Source organism: Symphodus melops, assembly GCF_947650265.1.
Source record: "Symphodus melops genome assembly, chromosome: 19".
NCBI lineage: Eukaryota > Metazoa > Chordata > Actinopteri > Labriformes > Labridae > Symphodus > Symphodus melops.
This window is the reverse complement of record NC_136709.1, coordinates 18,255,400-18,277,296: the sequence shown is the minus strand read 5'-3', so window position 1 is coordinate 18,277,296 and position 21,897 is coordinate 18,255,400. Positions and strand designations below refer to the sequence as shown.

Genomic DNA, 21,897 nt, shown 5'->3' with positions numbered 1-21,897 from the left:
ATTGAAGAAAGATCACTGGTGCCAGTGGTGTTGAAAAATGAAGCAGATGTGGAAGTGCAAAATGCACCGCAGTTTTTTTTGGCCGAGCTGGAAGCAAAGTTTCACCCCGCATGCACAGAGTCTGTTGTCCTCATCGCAACTGCTGTAGGTTTGAGTCCCACCTCTGCCCTTTGTATTGCAAATCATATCCCAGATCACATTTTAAGCATTGAGATCGCCATCGATGGGACTGCAGAGCCCCTGCAGGAACAGATAGGTAAGGTCACTCAGGTCTATGGGCTGTGCCTTTTCATGACTTATAACTTTGAGTTTAAGCTAACTGCTTTTAGCTGTCAATATCTTACTGCATTACTATTAGCAACTTGTTTGGAGTTTTTTTTTTTTTTCACTCGTTATGTCTTTATAAGGGAGACAGGAAAGTGGATTGAGAAGAGTCTGAAATCAAGGAGAGACAGAGTTAAGAATAACAGGCAGCAAAGGAGCCACAGGTCAGATTTGAACCTTGGCTGCCCTCTTTGAGGACTGTGGCCTCTTTATTGGGCGTGCAACTTAACTACTAGATCACTAGGGATCCATATATATACTTTCGCATCCCAATAGTATCTATGCTTTTACATTAGTTAAGCTTCTTATCCCATTAGTTAAACTATTTTCCTTGGTAACTGTCAAATGACTCCTTCAAGTATCCCTAGTTAGAAATCAGTGTCAAATATCATCTCTTGATTGCTACTCAAAATGGTGATTAAATGCAGACAAAGTGGCTTCTGCTGAAGTTATCGCATAGGACTTCAGACTGTGTGTGCCTGTGCATTCAGTTAATGCAGAGTCCAACTGTTGAGCTGTGAGTAGCTGAGCTGAGCGTGATCCAGCATCTGTCAGGCCACAGTGCAAAACTGTCATCCTCTGCTGCTGAGAGGGCTGCAAACGGATGAGGTGGAACTCGTGTTTCCTGAAGCTTTGAATAAGCGGTTTCAGACGCCTGTATCTCCACACTTGAAGTAGAAATAGCATCCAATTCTAGATTTTCAATAACGCGAACAAATCCCATGAACAGACTCCAACCAACGGAGCTGATCTAACCTGCGTATAGCCTCCACAGAGTGTGCAGAGTGTGACCCCTGTGTTTAAGTCTTATTCATGAGGGGCAGATAATGCAGAGGAGATAAGATGAGAACTGGCTACACACACCTGATCATCTGTCTTCACATTCAGATAACAGACCTGTCAAAACAAAACAACCTGTGCACTATTACTGCCTGGAACAAAGTGCGACAGATTTAAGATCTCATCCTACATTTGACTTAGCGCTCAGTCATCGTCATCATCTTTCTCTATGTTTACCTTCTTTTTCTTCAGGAAGTTTATGCAATAAAGAGAAAAATACCAGAGGGGTTAAACTGCTTTTATTTTTCTAAGTCCTACAAAAGTTGCACACATTGGTAACACCTGCCATTGATTGAAACAGAAGAGAAGGGAAAATGGGGTCAACCCATATTGGTTTCTCCGTGACAGATCAGATCACTAAGTCAGCCTCTTGACTTATTAATCATTAACCGTACACAGCTGATGGTTAAGAACGACCCGGCTCAATCATTGAATGCTAAAATCCTTTTCAAAACAGGGGGAGGGAGAAGAGGAAGAGAATGAGTCACAAAGGGTAAAACTAACAAGTGACTGAACACTACAATGATTCTCTATTAGGCCAACTTTCATGATAAAATAGCTACTGATGCAAAAGAGCGTTTTAAGGGCGAGATTGGTAAAATATTCAACTGATGCTTCATGGAGTTTAGCAAATGTTCCTTAAAACATACCCGACCTTTACTTTTGAAACAGACAGAGACAATCACAAGCACTTATTCAAACAGAATCCACTCTTGAAGATAAATGTTTATGCACAAATGTGAACCCGTTGACCTTTCAGCACTCGCCCTCGCTGACTGATACCACGAGTCTAAGACAGTGTTGTGTTCCTCGAGCCATGTGATGCTTATAGAGTCTAATTTGTTCAGTATTAGATTATTGAAGTAATGAAAGAAAGAAAAAACCTGAAAGAAATCCTCTGAATAAGATGTTTTTACATTCTGGGGCAGTTTTGTGAGTTTCGTAAACTGGCTAAACGAGAATTTCAATACCAAGACATTTTAATGAATCTCTTTAAAAATTATTTTTCAGCAAGTTTTGAGTCTGTTTTGTGTGTGTGGGAAGTTTGAAGCGTAAAGAAAGAAAGATCTCAAGATCAAATCTTTTCTCTTACATGGTAATGTCTTGTGTTCGACCAATTAATCGGGCAGCCGATAATATCAGCCGATATTAGCCTGTCCAGTGACTATAAGTATCGGCTAATTTTATCACAGTTATATAACAATATTATTAGGTTTATTGACCAGTCGGCATTTCATTTGAGTTTCCTGGTATTAGACTAACAGTTCTCTGCCACCTGCAGAGGGCGCTATAAAGAGTGTGAAACTGTGATGAACATTCATACACAGTTACTTTCTAGTCGCGTTTTGACTTGTGTTTGAAAATTACATTTGAGGGATCAGTGCAACAAATTAGTATTTTTATTTTCATCTTTGTCTAAAGATCTAAATTGAGGAGGATATTGGTATTGGATTCCCCCCCCCCCCCCCCCCAATATCGATATTGGTATCGGCCCTAGTTTAATCTCTTCACCAAAAAAAAAAAATCACTGCCAGTCCACTTTCCAGTCACTTCCCATTGTTGCTGTAAGGAGAAGTTTCTGTTTTTAAAGGCCACCAGCTAACCGCTGTCATTTACACTTTCCTAATCCTCTGGAAACTCCAAAGACACAACTCTTACATGGAGAACTCGTCCTGTTACACTCCTCACAAGGCAAATGGGGCATGTCCTTCACTCTCCTCTCAGCCTCCGTGGAGAAACGCCGTGTCACAGGCAACCAAGTCAACTTTTCATTTCTTCGTGTTTTTCCATCCCAAAGTGGGTCAATGCGTAAAACACTCCTAACTTGGCAAGAGAGGGGATGAAGAGCGTGAAGCAGACTAGCAGACTTTCCAAACAGCAATAACATGACGGAATGGTCGTCCCTCAGCACCCCCAGCCCCCCAGCCCTCCAAAGAATCAGGAAAACACACTCGGCATCACAGGCCTCCACTTAAACCCCGCTCACGCTGTATGAGTGTTTATGATTGTGTACGCACGTGTGTTTATAGGGGATTAATTAGCTGTTTTTCCCTCCCCTCAAAAAGGAGTTGGAACTCCTTTTCTTTGCAACTATGCCAAAACTAACATTTCACAATAAATACTGTGTATGCTGGCTATTAACCTGTGAGTTTTCAAGAGGGAGAAAAAGTGAAGGACATTAATTAGTCCAGTTTCAGAAAGCTTGAAACCCCTTTTTTTCTTTTCTTGGCGCCACAGTTGAAGTGAAACCAGGCGCTTGCCATAAGGTGAACACATCAAAAGGAAAATGTCTTTAGCTTCTTGATAACAATATGATGTGATATGCTGATGTGTGCATTTACCTGTAACTTACAGTTCCTGTGTTTTCTGTCTCTTCAGCACAGTTTATTGTATTAACACATAAAGTGCTTTTCTATTTTAACGCCAGGTATTCATAAACCACGTTTATGAATCTGGCCTCCCTTCTTTCTTCACCATCATGCAGTGCAGTCTCTGGGAGCACTGGTCTGGTCTACTTTTCAAGGGCTTCCAGTGAAGCCAGCATTCAGCGATCAGGGACATCCAGGCAGAGTTGTCTTTCCTCTGTGCGCTTCACTGTTTACAGTTCAACGAGAAACTTGAGAAGCGAGAATGGAGTTGGTGTTGAGAAGCAACGTCAAAGAGGGGATCAATGATTGAGACACCCGTCCTTCTTAAATAACTGCTTATTTACTGCGTATTGTGTTTTGGCTAAGTTCATAGAGGATGATTGGGGGTTTAATCCCCAACTCCTGCAGCAGTGTGTCTGATGTGTCCTTGGGCAAGACACTTTACGCCGAATGCTTCCTTGGTGGTGTATGAATGGAATAAATATATTTGCAATTTTTTACTTATCAGCTGCAACAACTTTCAATCAGCCGATTTATGATAAACTCCCTTTGCATTAAATCCTCTTCCACTGTAACTGTAGTGGATTTACTCTTTATTAGGGACTTTCTCACAGTTAGTAAAAGTGTGTGTGTTTTGCATGGAGTCTATCAGAGCAGCTGGATGTCTGACAGAACCTGACACTGGACACAGCAGGGAGTCGTCCTGCTCTTATCAGACACCGGGTCATGTTTGGACTGTAAACATCCTGCCGACTGACTGAATGAACCTCTCCAGCACTGCCGAATTAGAGATGATCACACTATAACACTTCAAACAAAAGCAGCTCAGAGTAGTATAAGTCTATAAAGACAGGCCTCATACGAAGAAACCCGTGGTCAAGACAGAAGAGCAATGTTTCCTCCTTCCCATCATCCAAAGACTTTTACTCTATTTACCGACAACTCTTCAGAAAAGAGCTGGATCTTGTGTTGAAAGCTGATTACTTTTCAAAGTGTCTGGTAGCAAGGCTTTACAACAGCCACAACTTTACGAGCATTTGGCCAGCGGATGGCGATTACATCCCCCTTAGTTTAGGAGAAAGCACGAGATGTGATGAGTTAAATGTTAAATATTCATCTTGGCTTGAAACTGAAGCCAGCCACTGATGACACAGAATGAGTGGACCAAATGTTTACCAAATAAGCTGAGTAATCTCATCTGTCTTACTTCACACACACATACACATACAGTCATCCACACCTGTTTTTCAGACTGATCCTCGTGCTTTAATTGTCTCCTCATGCTTAAAAGAACTTACAAAGAGTGCTGCAGGGAGAAGGAGACGATGACACTGTGACATCTCAGCGTTTTGGCAGAATCAAAGTTGCATGACAAGATTAAACAGGCCCACATTTGGTCCATTCTGTGTTGGACACATCGGGAAAACAAGTTTCTGAGATGGGGGAAAAAAGCATGTGAAAGCCTTCTCATGTCGGAACAACAATGTTTAAGGCCCTCGCCCTTCATCAGACCGAGGGGCTGGGGATCAAAATGTCAGTGAATGTTAATTAGCTTCTCATGTGGGGACTTAGTCTTTCTTTTGCCTTTCTATATATCATTTTTTGTCCAGCACCCAGTACGCAGTCGTTCAGATTTTGTTTTTTTATGAACATGTTAACCTCTACCTAGTAAGCAACTGTGTTGTAACTTTAGAGTTGGGTTGCAACTTGCTGCAGAAGACTTAAAACCTTATCAGACAGACCAGTTTCTTACGTACCTTCTCTGCCAGCAGCTCTCGTATTTTCCCCGCCTGGAGCCTGAACCTCAGCAGCTGCATCTCCAGAGCAACGCAGCGTTTCTGCCAATCCACAGTGGCCACTCTGACGGCTCCCGACCCGCCGCTCTCCAGCACGTCTGCCATGGTCAAGATTCGGAGCTGCTATGTCTCTGAACTCAGACGTACTGAAAGACAGGGGGGGAAAAAAACAAGCCTTCTCAGCAATGCATGGTTTGATGTTCGGTTTGTATGATTTGACTGTCAGGCAGGAATTGAGATGTATCAATCCAAAAAGGGACACAGAAATGTGATTTCAAATTCTCAAGGAGTTCTGCTCTGTTTTCATTTTCATTTCAAGAGGACAAAAAATGACTTGGCACCTATAAATTCCCTTCACTGACCGCACTTCCCATGATTCACTGAGGAAATGTGAGTGAAGTGAACAGTAATAATTAACAATGACTGAATGAGTTTAACGAAAGCTTCCTCTCACTTTCTATCATACAACCACAAAGATATATAAACACAGAAAGATACCGTTTACAGATTTGGCAATAGCCTGATTATTTCCTTCCTTCTCATCCGCTTTCTCTCCGCATGCCCACACACACTGAACAAAACCTCAGCAGGGAGGCTCTGTCAGTGGGGGAGTTGGGTTCATGCGTGCCGGCTCCCAGGCCTGCCAGCTACAAAGCAGGTCAGCACTCTGCTTTTTAGCCAAATTACCTACTAACCCAATCCCCCCTTGCTCTCTCTCCCACCTAAACCCACAGCTCCTTCGCCATGCAATCCCTTCTTAATTACAAGGCAAGACTGAAACAGGATCCCCTGCAGCACAATGGTGTCTTTCTGCATGACAGTCCCATCACAGCTAGAGAGGGGGGCCCACAGCGCGCCTCAGCAAAGACAGGAGGAAGGAATGTGTGAGAATGAATGGGCCAAGTACTGAATGTAGGAAACCGGGGCACTGAGGTTATTTTTACCTGAAGAGGATTGACTGGTGGCTCATTCACAAAGGTTAAGGCCCTACTGAGTGAGTTCAATAAAACCCTGATTATCTTGAGATAAAAGAAGCCGTATCAATCAGCTTTGTGGGTACGACTCACAAGGAGCCAGGACGTAGTGATGCGTGAGGTTATAGAGAAAGTTAAGTAAAAATAAAACTGAATAAAGTTCTGAGCGAGTTAAAACATTAAGCAGTATTCAGACAGACTCGAAGTGCAGCCAGACAGCGTCAGCAAAACAGCAGACGTTCAAAGTCCAGCAACTATAACTGCACCATGGTACTCCCTACAATTAGCATGCTCATAAATACAGGCCTCGCAAACAAATTACAGAAGTCATGCATGTGGAGGTTTTCTCTAGCCAACCGCTGTACGCAGGCCGGCCAGTTAAGGTCCAGCTAACGTCTCCCTCTCTCTGTCCGAGGTTACAGAGGAGCATATGAAGGTCAAGTGAGGCAGGAAGCTGGCCTGGGGGAAGAGGAAAAACCAGACCGCTTGAATAAACCCTGCTAGGCCACACTGGGGCAAGCAAGGACAGGCCAGGCGCTCCTGCAGCAGCTAACAGCTGGGTGCAAACAAGCCATATGATGGTTAAACACTCTCTGCACTGCTATGCTAATTCTCCCAGGAACAAGTCCTGGAGCACTTTTCACATATCCGAAACAAGGTTGGTGTGACAATTGGTACTAAACTATCAAAAACGCTTCATTCCCTTTATCAAAACATTAGCCATTTCCAAACACAACACACACAGGAAAAGAACAGAAAATCTAAACGTTGCTATAGTCCCAGTTTGCAAACCGTATAAATGTAGGACATCAAACAAATCATTATCATGTCTCTGTTTCTCTATTTATCAGAAACTGAAAAGACACAAGGTAGTGAAAATACAGATAATCTTTGAGCCATATTTCAAGGTAAAACATCATAGCCTGTTTCATAAACCATTAGCTATTGACAGCTAAGTCAGAACTGCTAGCTAAAGCATTCAGCTCACATTTCTGTTTCCTTATAAACAATACAATAAGCATGCTAAAGTTAGCATAATAATACAAGTATCTTAACATTTCCCTTTTAATTCATTAACCCTATAACATACATTTTAGCTATGGTTGACTGCTATCATTATCTGTTAGGACATGTTAATGATCATCAAAACGTTAATACAGCCTACTCATTTAGCTACTAGCAAGCTATTATAGCTTGGAAATGTGACTCCCTGATCATATCTTGTAACATCAGTCAAAGGGATGTTGAGCGGTATTAGATACTGTTAAGCTAAAAATTACAGTATCGAATAGTAAAATACTTATCGGTTATAAAAAATATAGTTCTCACTTAAAAGCTAACTATTACTAATGTTATTTTGGGATGTATGCATTTCCAATCATATTATGTAACAACAAACAACAGTAACTGCTGTGTTTAAAGAAACTAGCAATTTACAAATCAATCAGTGATTGATAAGAGATAATGATTTGACATAAGAAAGGAGTTGAATGTTAAGATCATAAATTAAGAAGAGCAAATTGAAATGTTGCTGGGCAGGAGAAGTTTAGAGGACAAACATAGGTTAAAAAACGCCTGATCTCCTCTCTGCGTGAGTGTGTGTTTGGCTAGAATCAACCCCGTATTGCATGCCAGGTTGTGTGTGAAAGTTGTGTAGCTTTTATAACACCTAAGATTTAAGTTGGAGTCATTTTGAACTCTGTCACGAACACAACTCTAATGTGGGGATAAGACAGTTTCCCGCTGAGTCTATTGCCATAAACTTTCCAATAAATAATGTTCTACTCTGCATTGTATTTACTGTCTGTCTTCATGTTGTGCCAATGTTGGAAAAATGTAGGATAGACATCCAAGAATACAACAAAGCTATCCATGATGTGCATGGTGTGAATGTTTGGAAGCTCTAAGGCCACCCAGAGTGACAGGGTCTATAACAGAGCCCAACATCTGCAGCAGCAGTCCTTCCCTTGCTGTAGACAGACACGAAGGCCCTTGGAGCTTCTCTACTTCCATCTAGCTGCTAGAAGCTTGCACACAGACGCAGCCAGAGCAAACACTGGGGAAGACGACTGAATGGAAACGCCACCACAATGATCCCAGCAGGATCTTTTCTATAGGGCTGCCTTTGGTTTCCACTGACTACCCTGACAGTAATGCTGCTTTATTTCTCAGACGGAGTTAGATTTCATATCAAGCAAGGAGAGTTTCTATTCAAAACTCTTCAAAATTCTTTGGATAGGGAAGAGTGCAGCAAAATCTAAATGTTTGACTGCAATCTTTGATTTTAGGGTTGTGTGCTGCTCTTCAGAGGATGCACAGGGTACGGGTCTCCAGTCAGTGCTGTCATTGACTAGTACCTCTTTAATCACTATATCTTCAAACACACACTCCCCAACTACTTGTCATAACTCTTGAGAGCATGCTTAACAGAGCAGAGACGGAGATACACACTGACTGACATAGATTGGAAACAGACACACGTGCACACACACTGACACACTGCTGAGCATGCAGCTGCGGTGATGTAAGTGATTAGGTGGTTCAGTGATATCATCCCCACTAGACGTTTTAAATCCCCGCTGTTGTCTCCACCAAGGTCCAACTTGGCTTCCCCACATTTTGGAATCCAACCTCCTCACATCCCACTCCAGAGTAAAAATAAGGTTTCCTGTCAAAGAGCACAGGAGCATGTGTGGAAATGTGGGTCAGTTGCTGCAGATTGGTGTCAGTGTGGCAGATCTCCGTGTTTACAAAAAGGAGACAAAGACAGATTATCTAGGAGCACACCGAGTCAAGTATGGGTGCGTTATAAATTGCCATATCTTCTCCTTGGAGGCCCAGAATGTTTAACAAAAATGACCTTTGTCAACTCCCATTCAGTCAAGTCGGCCTCACACTTTTGTTTAAATTAGTACCTCACTATTTTGGTCCTGTTTTAGAGTTAAAGCTAGGGTTAAGTCCTATAAATAAAGAGGAGGTGGATCTGAATACAGATTCCCAATTCTTAACTTTTGCCCATATTCTTAGAAAAAAAAAATATTTGGTGCAAAAGCAGATTCTGTTTTCCGTGTTTTTTATATATATATAATAATTCAGATCATAAGGGCAAGTTTAACACGGAAATTACTCAAATTAGAGAATAAAAGCCGAACAGAGTTCAATGCAAGTCTTAGGCCTACTTTTTTGTCAATCATGAATATACTTCATATGTTTTTCTTCCTCCCATCTTATCTATCTTGACTCACTCCTCCTCCAACTCCGCTCACTCCCCCGTGCTTCTTCCCTCTCCTCCTGCAGCACCTTTCCCACCCTCCTTCCTCCCTTCTTTCCTTTCTCCCTTCTTACCTCTACATCCTCTCCTCCTACCTATCTCAGCAAGAAAGCTCTCTCCCAACTCAGGTTAATGACAGGCCTCTGCAAAACTGACCACACTCATTATCAGTCTCTGGCTTAAACACAGGCCCTGACATTCTTCTGTGCTGAGGTGTAAACATCTACCTCTGCATCAGTCCTGTCCTGCAGAGCTTACTTAAATCCTGGGATATATTGCTTCAGTGCAGATCATGCAATGCGTATGTTTTGAAGCAAAAATGAAGCATGATTTTATAGTAAGAGACGCCCCTTAATGCATTACAAGAGAGATTATATATCTTATGTGAATGGTTTAGCTTTGGGTTGTGAGTCAGAATGATGTATGGAGCAAAAAAGGATATGATTTCTCCAGATGGTCATAATAACATAAAGAGAGCATATGTGGAAGACATACAGTAGGCTGCAAGTCAAGCAAATGCAACGAGGCAAATGTCCCCTTTTCTGGATTCACATAAAGACGGGACAGAACTTTGATACATCATTTTTAAAGCTCCTCCAATGCAAAGCAATGGGAAAGTTTTTGTCCAAAAAAGGCCACACGGAACAGGTGTGCCTGACGCACACGGCTTAGTAGTATAGTAGCAACCGTAAAACCGTCGGTCAGCGAAAAAGTTCAACCAGTTTCAAACATCTCTCAAATAGGCTACATTGCAGCAGCTGCAGCGACTTTTGTCCAATTTCAAACTCCAGCGTCCTGGTTAGATTTATCCTGAGGAACATGTGTCCAAAACAGTAGCAGATACGGTGGAAGTATAAATCGGATATTTCAATATGCGGAGTCCTTCAGCGCTTTACCTTGTGACTTTGTTGTCTCTCTCCCCCCCTTCAGTCGGCTTTCTCCTCTTACGGACACTTTCCCCGGTGCTTCGTCGCAGCTCGGCTCATAACTTCTTCTTCTTCAGTCCGTCCACGTCCTCTCCGCTTTCGTGTCTCATTCATTTGTTTTCAATGCTTGCGTGTGTCGCCCCGCTGACTTGTCCTTCGCTCTTCTTTGGAGCGCAGACTTCAGTGGGACTCACTCTGCGCTCCATTCAACAGACTCATCCCATGTTCCTTTAAAGGGCCCATTGCAGGATCAAATTTCTCCAGGAGTCAGGCCCCCCTCTTATGTGCAGGAGCTGCTCAGGATATTGCATTAAGGCTGGCTAGGGTTTTTTCTTTCTTTCTTGCAGGATGTAAACACAGCCTTGAGAGGATTTCTTTGAGCTGAGGGGGGGGGGGGGGGGGGGGGGGGGGGGGGGGGGGGGGGGGGTAGGAGTTCTGCCCTTTTCTAACTTTAAACAGTAACAGAAAGAGTTGATTTTATAGCTTGACACAATGAACATATATGATTCCCTTTGGTAATGTTCAAACATGACAAATTATCAGCGCTGACCTTGTCGATTTTGCATTAAAAAAGTTAAATCAAATCTGTAGCCATGCTTGCTGTTCAGACTCTATTAAAGCAAAGCACAAAGACTCAAAGCTAAAGGCTATATGATCATCACACTAAAGTTTTCTAAAAGGGGAAATATTATATCCCTTTTTCGCCTTTTCTAGCAGTCCCCCGTGCTCTAAATCTTTGCTGTGCTTTTGTCCAACATGAATCAAGCACCAGAGAAGGTTTTTGACCCTGTAGAACCGAGCTCTCTCAGAACGCTCAGTTCTGGTGTGTGTCTCTTTAAATGCAATGACAATTTGAGGCTATTTCCAAAAGACGCGGAAGTCTTAAAAACACCCCATATTAAAATGGCCATTTTAGTGTCCATGTCACCAAAGGCAGTATGGCAACGTTTGTACAATAACAATGCTTATGCTCATGTGTAACATGTTCATTATTTTTAAAGGGTGTCAAGCTGCTAACATCAGCTGTTGTTGCATGAAAAAGTCACGAGTGCAACATAACTAACATGCTGAAGTGTGTATAACTTTAATATATGGATAACACTATATGAAGCATAATGTGAACAGCACACAACTAGTTAGCTGTTACGACCAGCCTGGGGGAAAACCAGCCTTTTAGCGTAAAAACTGCTTTTGCCACAGTTGTAACACCATAGAGTCATGAGTTTTGCACGTATTTAGTCACAAACAAAAGTGTTGGACAGTTATAAGTTTGAACTGGCTCAATAAAAATAGAATTGATCGACTGGTTTCAAAGGGCGAAAAATGTTGCCAATCAAATCTCTTGGCAATAAATCCAAATCATTCTGGGAAATGTCATAGATCACACATTGTTCAAAGACATCGACTGAGAACCATGATCATGGATACCAAATGTCATGCCATTCCTTCCAATAGCTGTTGAGATATTTCAGTCGAGACCAAAGTGGTTGAACAAGTGAGCCACAGACTAGCACTGACAGTCTGCTAACGTGGCAAAAAAAAAAAAAAAAATCTCAAAAGAAGATTAAAATCTTCTCTCTCTGAGTGAGAAACTTGAGAATCTCAGAAACTGCAAACGTTTTTCATTTTGAAACTTAAGCTGATGTCAGGCTTGAACTTCCACACATCACACAGACTGCATATTGGACCAAAAGTGGCTTACAAACTACCGAAACAAAATCACAAAATTATGCTGTCTCTATTTCTGCAAGTCTGTCAATCTGTTTATTACTTTAGAGACCACCATGAGGGAGTTTTGAGAAATCCAATTTTTTTTGGTTTTAAGTAGCCTAATCACAGTAGTTTGTTTATTGGTGAGGTTTGCAGGCTGGGCTTTACTGGAATCAAAAGTTGTTAAATCACTGTGTGGAGGTTTGCAACTGTAATGAATCATTATCTGGGCAGTAAAAGAATTGTGAGGGGATAATTTGGGAAGGTTTGAGACCACACCAACAAAACAGTGTGCTCAGGTCTCAGATCCCGTTTAGAGTCATGGCATTCATTTTCTAAATCTCACAAGGATTCCCTCAAATGTCAGAAGCAGTTTAAAGTCAAGCTCCCTTAATCAGTGATGTAGTTCAGAAACAAATAGGGGATAATCAAAAAGGCAGATTTGTGGCCCTGGTGGAAAGATCGGTTTCCCCCTTTTTAGTCTTTGACCATCTCCATCTGGAACATTTTATAGCGTCACTCTGAGAACTTGATTTGTTGTACGTTACACCCAATTAAATAATTCACTTCAGTTTTGAGCTTCTCCCCTATTCACATAACATGCTGAGGTTATTCAACAGAAGAACAAAAGCAATCTCATAAAACAAGAACATTTAATTCATATGATACCGTCTGTAGTGGAACCATGGCACGACTTTTTTGAGTTTGCACGTTCATGTAACAAGCATGCAGTGGTGTGACACACCCCTCTGTGTCCACTGACTTCAGTAGTATTGCACAAATACAGAAAGCAGGGATGGGGACCAAATCCGACCCAGTCAGATGGAGTATGCATACATTTAACCACAAGCATTCCCCAGCTCCTGGCCTGTGCAAAAACTGGACCATGGATGCAGTATGACATGGAAATAATATCACATGTTCACATAAAGTATACTCCAGCAACGCAAATACATTGTCCAACTGCTTCCTCTAAGAGCATCTGTTTATTACTACAACACTGATGGTATTTGGATGTTAATATGAGTGTACAGCTTTGCTAGTTGTTTAGTGAGGCTTTGAGCTAGACCCTAATGATCTTAATGTGTTTCAGGCTGACAAATGCCAATTAGAATTAAAGGGAAGTGCAGCTGGAGCTATACAGTATATTGTGTGTGTGTGTGTGTGTGTGTGTGTGTGTGTGTTTATTTATTTTTCTCCAGTAAACTGACACAGAACTGAGAAACACACTCACCTGTGTGTATCATTTTTGATCTAATATGATAAACCGCAACTCCCAGGAGAAAATGCTAATGCTAATCCCAAATTCCATCCTTGAAAAGGTCACTTCTAGTCTGCGAGGCGTGGCTCTACAGCAGGGATTTTAGCGTTATGGAGGCTCTGACTTGTGTTGCACAATAAGTCAGTGCCTCAGTGCTCTCAGTCAAAACAACTGGTATCAGGCCTACATGGTTTACATGCCTACTGTCAGTCCAGCTGACAGTGCAGCGAAGGGGAGGCCGGACAGTAGGGAGGGAAGTTAAAGCCAATATCAGTAAGTGTTCAAAGGTGAATGTGTGGTCTTACAGCTATATAACCTCCACAGATGTGTGATGACCCAGCCACAGTCTGGGTCAGATAAGAAGAGACTTCTGACTTTACTAAAGAAGGAGGCTTCTTACTGCAGGAATCAGGTTAAGAAAATGTCAAGAAAGAGAAAATGATTGATTGCTAATTGAAACTGAATATTCCTGTTGACATCTAATACACAAAAATATCACCAGTGAGTTGATCTGACGGGTCAGTATGGCAAAGACTGACCATATTTCTCGACCAAATTGTTGTCTGAAAGATTATCTTCAAACTGCGGCTGTGGCTCGGAGGTAGTATGGGTGGCCCACTGATCAGAAAGTTGGGGATTATGCCCTCCTTCTTCTCCCTATATGTCAGTGAACCCTTGGGCAAAAATACTGAACCGCAAACTGCTCCTGAGGGTGTATGATTTAAATGCTGACTTGTACTGTAGTTTAAAGTTACTTGGCGGTCAGAAGACTACAAAGGCACTATATATTTTATCCTCTATTACTTTTTTTTTCTGATATAGATTGTGATAAATATGGCCAAAGAAACTAATTACTGGAGCTAACAAATGATTGTAGCCGACAACAAAAGCTTCATAACATGGAAAATACTTCAGTCAATAGTCAATTAGGAGTATTCATAAAATGTAGTAAAGTACATCTATTGAGTAAATGTGCATGTTTACATTTGTCTGTCCATATACCTGTAAATGTGTAAAACTATCTCTAAAGGATTTCTGTTGAATCTCAGGTGATCGACTGGACTGTCACGCATAATCAGACAAGACAGGCCTTCATGGCAAGACTGAGGCAGAGGCACAGAGGTTACACTGACACAGATGTGTCACGACAGCTTAGTTTTAAAAAGTTCCATAAACCACGATAAAAAGGGAGGGGGAAAAAAATCTGCTTTTAGTTTTCATTCACTTCACATCCAAATGGAACCGACTGCAGGAAAATCTCAACATAGACCGAGCCGTTCCACTCGCACTTGAAAGCCAGCATTTTAGCAAACACAGCAGTTAGAAGCACTTGTTTTTATGATGACTCGGCATGCATTTTTATGTGACCAAAGCTGCCTTTATTTGACTTGTGTTCTTGTTCTTGAATGTTTTTGCATATTTTTAGCACTTTGGTTGAGATTTAACAACGTAAAAATAGCTCCCCAAAAACATAAATAAAGTTGACTGAATTCAAATGTCACAGTTAGTAGACTGACTGCTGGGCCACTTGCCCTCCCTCTTACAAAGGCGCTGAAGCAAAGCATTGACCCTTTGTTCTCACAAGTTCATTGCCTATGTAACTACTGGGGATTCTGTTAGGCGAACAAATAAGTCTCCTTTTCCCTCTCTGATGTCCTTTGAGCATTTTATTGCCATTTGGCCAGCCGCGCTGGAACCACAGAGGGAGTGGAGCATGATGGAAAATCCATATAAAAAGAAAATAAACCAAATGCACTTTAATAGCAACATTGTGAGAGTATAGCATCCAGGATGAGAGATGCAAAGGATAACACGTGTGACACTGTAGGGAGACAGTGGACATACATTATGAGTTTTTATGGAGGAAAAAGCTGCTCACCATTTCATTTTTCACCCTCTGTGATAACAAGACCGTTAACTCCTCTCCCCACTGCCTAGTTCTCCTCTCTGCTTCTTTTTCAGTGCTGGGATTCCTCTTCGTCTGTGTGTGGTCTTCCTGATGAGCTGCAAAAGCTGTAGCGGCAGGTAGAGGTCATTTCTGCTGTGAAAGGAAAGAGAAGAAACTTTCATAAAGTTTAACATTCAAATCCCACACTTGAACAAACACTGGGGGGATAACTTCACCCTGTAACATACCAAACACATGGTGTTCTTATAACCAAGCGTTGTTGAGTTGGTTTATTTACTGATACTTACATTTAGTAAACATGAACTGTTAAAATGTCACCCTGGGGTTTTGGACTTATGTCATAAGCCAAAGGCATTTTATACGACAGTCTAAAAATCTGCTAAAAAAAAAAAGCAAACACCTTTAACAAAACGCTGTGAATTTTAATGTTTTTTTTTTCTTTTTCTTGCACTGTACGGCATTCAATATGCGAAAAGCATATAACAAAACAAGTGGAGGAAAGTATACTTTGTATTTGATAATACTGTATGAACTGTTATGCAATGAAAGGCACAGTTTTTTGATCCCGTAATTATGAATTTGTTTTAAACCTAGAATTATTTCTGTCAGTGCAAGTTTAGAGCGACAAAAACCAGCCAAGCTTCTAACAGTGACGTGCCTTTACCTCTATAATAGATTTTTATTTCAGATTCTTATTTACACATTCAGCCAATTTAATGCATCTTTACCATTCATTTGAATACAAGTCCAATAATTACCACCATCTCTCTATACCACCAGAGCTAAAATTAATTATGAATTCTCCAACAGTCACTCACTTTGCCAGACTATTTTTATTTGGTTATGTGATTCTTTATTGTTACAAAAGATTTCTACCAAAAGGCTTTGTGAAGAAACTCCAAAATGATGTGTGAATAAGTGTATGTAAAAAAAAAAAAAAACATCAGTAATGCATAAAAAACACTCAAATACTAAATTAAACCTGACTTGAAGTCGGTACATTTTTAACCCAATCCATTTTTTCTAGTGTACACGCTGCGATTCAATACTGGGCATGTGTAACATTGTTGCTGTCAACATTACTGACACTTAAGTTCGGAGCTATTGGAAAAATCTGTCTGCTGAGTGAGATATAAAGCATGTGTTGGTGACAGTGTGTGTGGAGGCAGACAGTGTGAGTGTGGTCAGACTGTGATCCTTAAATCACAGGTCCAGAGAGTGATGACTGTTTAGCCACTTCACAATAACACTCATTTCAGAAAGCTGCACGTGGGACTGCCAAGCATTGTGTATGCAATAAACATGTGTTAGCATGTCAGTCTATTTGTCTATACGCATAATGATGATGATTATGATATATATATATATATCACTCCATTATTGTCTCCTTATATATATTTTTTTTCTTTTTATACACATAAATTACAATTCAGATTCCCTTGGTCAGCTTTGCAGTGATTTACTAGAGGTGATCCGGACAGAGTGTTGACGAATCACGGCCAAGTCACAAAACCACATGACCACAAAAGTTGAGTGTAGTTTTCCACTCTGACTAAAGCTGTGAAACCAGCCACGTTCACGTCCTGTGGTCACAAATTCACAGCTCCAGTCAAAAGAGATTTCACTCCGACAAACCCCCAGTGTCATATCTGATACTTTAAAAGCTCACTTTACTTATTGGATAATGCAATTTGGAGTTTAACAACATTTTTGCTTTAACAAAAACATGCATAATGCACCGACGGGAAGAGTTCAGCGTCTCCATGAAGAGGAAGAAAGTTGACCCTGTGACCTAATCCTGAGGTTACTCTAAGAAGATGTCAAACAGCTGTTACAGGACAATGATCAGCAGTTCAGCATTTTGGAAAACTATCTTTTTTCTTTTTGAGTGGAGAGTGAGATAGAATGAAGATGTAACCAGAACACAGTTAGCTTAGCATCATGAAAGGAATGTAAAGACAAGGACACCACCAACCTGCTTCAGTCTGTACATTACCCTAAAAGCAAATCCAAAGCTCACAATAAAGCAGATACCCCCCCCCCCCCCCCCCCCCACCTACACACACACACACACACACACACACTCAACAGCTAATCGTTGAAAAAATTACGCTGCTCCAAATCATATTTAATGAAATCTTTTCACCACATGTGACCTTTCAGAAGAAAGAAACACAAACTCAACACTGACTTGACACGAAATTCATCGTCCTCATTTGAAGGGGGAAAAAAGCAGTCATCATAGCACAACAAAATCAACCACATCTATTGTTTGCACACTGTCAAAACAGAGCGAGAGAGACAGAGTGAAAACGTCTGCTTGCACACCTTGAGAGGGGATCTAAATCCATCATTTCCCACAGACAAAACAGTCGACACAGAGGACAGACAAGATCTGTCCGAGCACAATGCACTCTGTGTTTACACAGCGAATCATGAATCAAGAGAAAGGAGCGTAAGGAGGCAATAATGGAGTGAGAGATAGAAGTGAAGTGCATTTGCAGATAGTGTGTATAATTAGAGAAGGAATATGGAAAAAACAGTTAAACAGGGTGGAGGTAGAAACGCAGGGCGTTTTGCAAACAGAGGGATGAGGCAATGTCACATGATCTTTTGAAGCCGTGTGGATGGGGAGCTGTGAAAGCAGGAGGACAATGGAGAGTATGAGAGCATGAAATGGAGAAAACCCAGCATTGTGAACTGTGACTCTGCAGCCTGAAGGCTTCGCTCCTCTGGGGAACATTTGGCGGTGGTCCTGCCCCGCCGCTGGCCCGCTGTCAGATGCTACAGAGTGAAAGTATTGTGCGTGAGGAGATGATAAGATCCAGTTTTGATAAGCGCCTCATTTGACACAAGCAGACAGGATGTGGGGTTTTGGTGCCTTTGCTGTAAAGAAAAGCACAAACAAGGATTTAAAGTTGACAAAGTTTAATCTCTCCTGGATTGTTTTTGTTGTTTAAGAGACCCCTCAGAGTTTCAACAGGACTTTAAGGGACAGGATAGATTTCAGAACTAAAAAAAAATTGACTTAGGCGCAGTGCTTCCTGAAATCTCTGACAGCTGTGAGTCACTGCAGTCTGACGAGACACGTTTAATTGTTTTTACTGTGACTCTAAGGAACAAACATTTTGGTATTTGTGGAATATTGCAAACTAATCGAACAGCAATTGAAACTTCTGAGCCAGTCTGTTCAATTTAAGTAATTTACGTTAGCTTAGCTTTTCACAAAGACAAAATAAGACGTGAAATAGCCTAAGCAAACAATTTACTGAACAGCATCGCTTAAAACAATTATTTACATTTCAAATCTTTAGAGGTGCGAGAAGAGGGACTTTACATCAACTTTGGACAGAGCCATGCTAAGCTAAGCTAACTAGCCCTCAAGCTGCAGCTACAGAATTAACCTACATATGTCTCTGAGGTGCTTGTACCAAACTGTATGTTAAATTATTATTTGGTCAAAGAGGTTTGTTTCCTCTGTCTGAGAACACTCTGTCATCTGAGGCCAGCAAACACTACTTTCATTCTATAGAAAATGTTTTGTTTTCCAAACTTCACTTCCTCTAGCTGCTCCTCTTGGGATGTCAGTGTGAACGTGTTGGTACATCTGTTGCTGTTGGTGTTTATCTTGGGCAGTGTGGAGTGAGAGGTGAGCTCAAAGAGAAGGTGTCAGGCCCACACAGACCTTCATACAACCCATGAACACACTGGTTGAAACCTCTTGAAAGTGTCGTGCCTTTTTCACTCCCAGCTGAATTTACAGAAGAGTGTGAATGTGCCATGAAGGGATTAGCACAGACACATCCATGTTTTCTCGATGGGCTTAAACATACCAAACACATACTGGCATTAAATTAAGTCTGGCAAGAAAACATCTCAAATTTACTCATCTAAAAGGAGGTAACAACATTGAGAGGGCATCTTCTTCGCCGCTGCAGACTGGTTAGCATCACTCGTAGTTTAACGTGTTGACAGCAGAGAAAACAGCTCGAAATGGCCTCCTGGAGGGAGACAGTTAACCATATCCCAAAACCAGACTTTTTATGACGCCATATATCTGCTGGTCAGTCAGTGCTCAGAGGTGTTTATCTGTCAGCTTCTGCAGAGGAGACACTGAGAGCTGCTTTCAGTAAACATACCAAACGAGCTTTGTTGTTGAAGACACCGCCAGAAGTCCACAGATGACAAGAAGCAGGATACACAGAGTCAGTGACAGGCAGGGACAGAATGTGAAGAAAGTTCAAGGTAATAACACAGCTGATATTTTATAAAATGGATGAAAATAAAAACAAAATTATTTATGCTGTGAGCAGTTTTTTTTTAAACCATCATACAAAAATACAAAGGCTAAATATAAACTAATAGTTAAGACAAAGGCCCTACAGCTAATCAGTGGCTATATGAGGCAACTACTATGATTGTGAGCTCAATGCTTGGATTAGCAGGCAAATACAGGTAATGAATGACAAATGCTAATGTTAGGAAACTGAAGGCTGTAGCTTGGTGCTGCAGCAGACCAGACCTTTAGAGGCTAACCAAAGTGTTTCCAATTAATTAAGCAGAAAACATATTCCACAATATTTAATAGCACCTCTGGAGACATTCTCCTACTTAACGAAAGGAATATAATAGTCATAATAATATCTGTTTACAACTAACAAGCTTGTCTTTAGATGTAGAGGTATTTCCCAGAATAGCTGAAATGTTGGGGCTGCAGATGATGCAGGTTGAAAAATAAAAGAATGGCCTCAGGATTCCTCATCTGGTCTCCATGTGTGTACTCGCTTTCATTTCAGTTTATGAAAGACTTGTTTAGACATTGCAATCTAAACCAAAGCGTTGGATCGAATGAAGCATTGACAACATAGTGTATTTATAGTCCATGGAGATAGCTCTCTTTTTAAATCAAGAAGATTAAGATGCCCTTAAAAAAATTCAATAGCTGAGCGCTGTAAACTTGTGCAAGATGAGTGGTCATATCAGACACAAAGAGGGATCTAAATCTTAAGTTTTGCATCATGTTTGACACAGAAAACACAAAAAAAGATGTAAAAAGTATGAACTATAGTTGATGAGAAGCCCTCACACATGGCCTTACTCCACCTGAGCTCTCTTTTCAGCTTCTTTCATCTCAGTGAGTGGGCAGCTGATGTCATCCAGTGACTCATTTGGTCACAAAGACGGAGAAAAAGATAGATTTGCAGGTGAAGAATGAAGAGGGAAATAACTCGGAGAAGTGGGAGGAAGTGGGGAGTGAAGCCAGATGAGTGAGGAGAAAAAGGAGAGGAAGACAGAAAAACAGAGGGTGGAGGTTTGAGGGGGGCAGACAGAGGGAGTGATGGCTTTTGCAGACTCAGACAGAGCAGACAGCAGTATATGGAGGAGATAAAAAAAAACAGCTACACAACTCAAGAACCTAACCATATGGTGTGTTTGTCTGCCTGTGTGTTGTTTTCGTATGCAACAGTAAAGGAGCTCAACGGGGAAGATCAAGGAAGAAGCATCATAAATGGAGAAAAGGTTCAAAAGACAAAAAAATATATACTGACAAAAAGGGTAGAAAATAAATTCTCAAACTTGCCTGTTTCCATTTTGTAATTTCAGTGACATGCTGCCCTCTATTGGAACGTAAAGGTAATGATTTTCTATCTTCTGGTCTAATTTTCATCTTTTGACCACAAGAGGCAGCCAGATCCACATCTCTCTTTCACACCACAGATTGTGAGAGGTTCTGGATAAATCCAAGTGACAGATGATTCAGTTTGGAGCAAATCGTGTGGTAAAGAAGGATCTCCCCAATGTCCTTAAATTTCCATAAATCTTTACAAGTGAAATAATTAATTACCTGAAAAACTGGGTTGAGGACATTTAGTGGTGGAAATGACCTGAATATATTTACTTAAATGCAACACTTAGGAACACTTTGAGGTTCTGGCGAAGAGATTATTGCCGTGAAGAAGGCCACGAAAGAAGCCCATAAGGCCTTTCTCTGAAGATTTGCATAAATCTAGGAAAGTATATAACAGAGGGACAGAAGTGGATACAGAGAATGATACAGACATATTTTTTAGGAAGTATTGTTTGTGGAATAGAAAAGCTGAAGAGAGTAAGGTAAGGGTCATATAAATGTTGAGGGATCCTTACCAGACTGAAACAATGTGGTAGATCACCTTAATGCATATGACATTGAAATATCTTACACTGCCCTTCAAGTGTTCTTTCACTGCTTTGTCAGATTGTAATCTGTTCAGTTCGTTTCAAACTTCTATTTTAATTTAAAGTCCTTTTTCATTTGTGTCTCTTTACATCATGCATATATCCTAAAGGTGGTACATAAACACTTTGAATTGTGTTCTTGTTGAAAGGTGAAATACAGAAAACTTTGGCCTGCCTTCTCTTCTCCCCCCACTGAAAGACAAACCTATAGAACTATAAAACATGGGAATACAGAGAGGAGTCATGAGTAGTTAAATGAAGGTGCCAGGAGAACATCTTCAAAGTGTAAAGTCTGTTTAGT

At 41.0% G+C, this 21,897-nt stretch overlaps 1 protein-coding gene across 1 annotated transcript in view; it reads right to left on the bottom strand.

The window, feature by feature from the left end:
- Nucleotides 1-10,751, bottom strand: part of plekhh1 (pleckstrin homology domain containing, family H (with MyTH4 domain) member 1) — a 32,798-nt gene extending 22,047 nt beyond the window's left edge. The window contains exons 1-2 of the mRNA XM_079370053.1: nucleotides 10,471-10,751; nucleotides 5,291-5,475 (exon numbers count right to left, since the gene is read on the bottom strand). Coding sequence (XP_079226179.1) covers nucleotides 5,291-5,434 — 144 coding nt within the window. The 5' untranslated portion in view covers nucleotides 5,435-5,475; nucleotides 10,471-10,751. The remainder of the gene's footprint in view (nucleotides 1-5,290; nucleotides 5,476-10,470) is intronic.
- Between the last annotated feature and the right edge of the window lie 11,146 nt (nucleotides 10,752-21,897).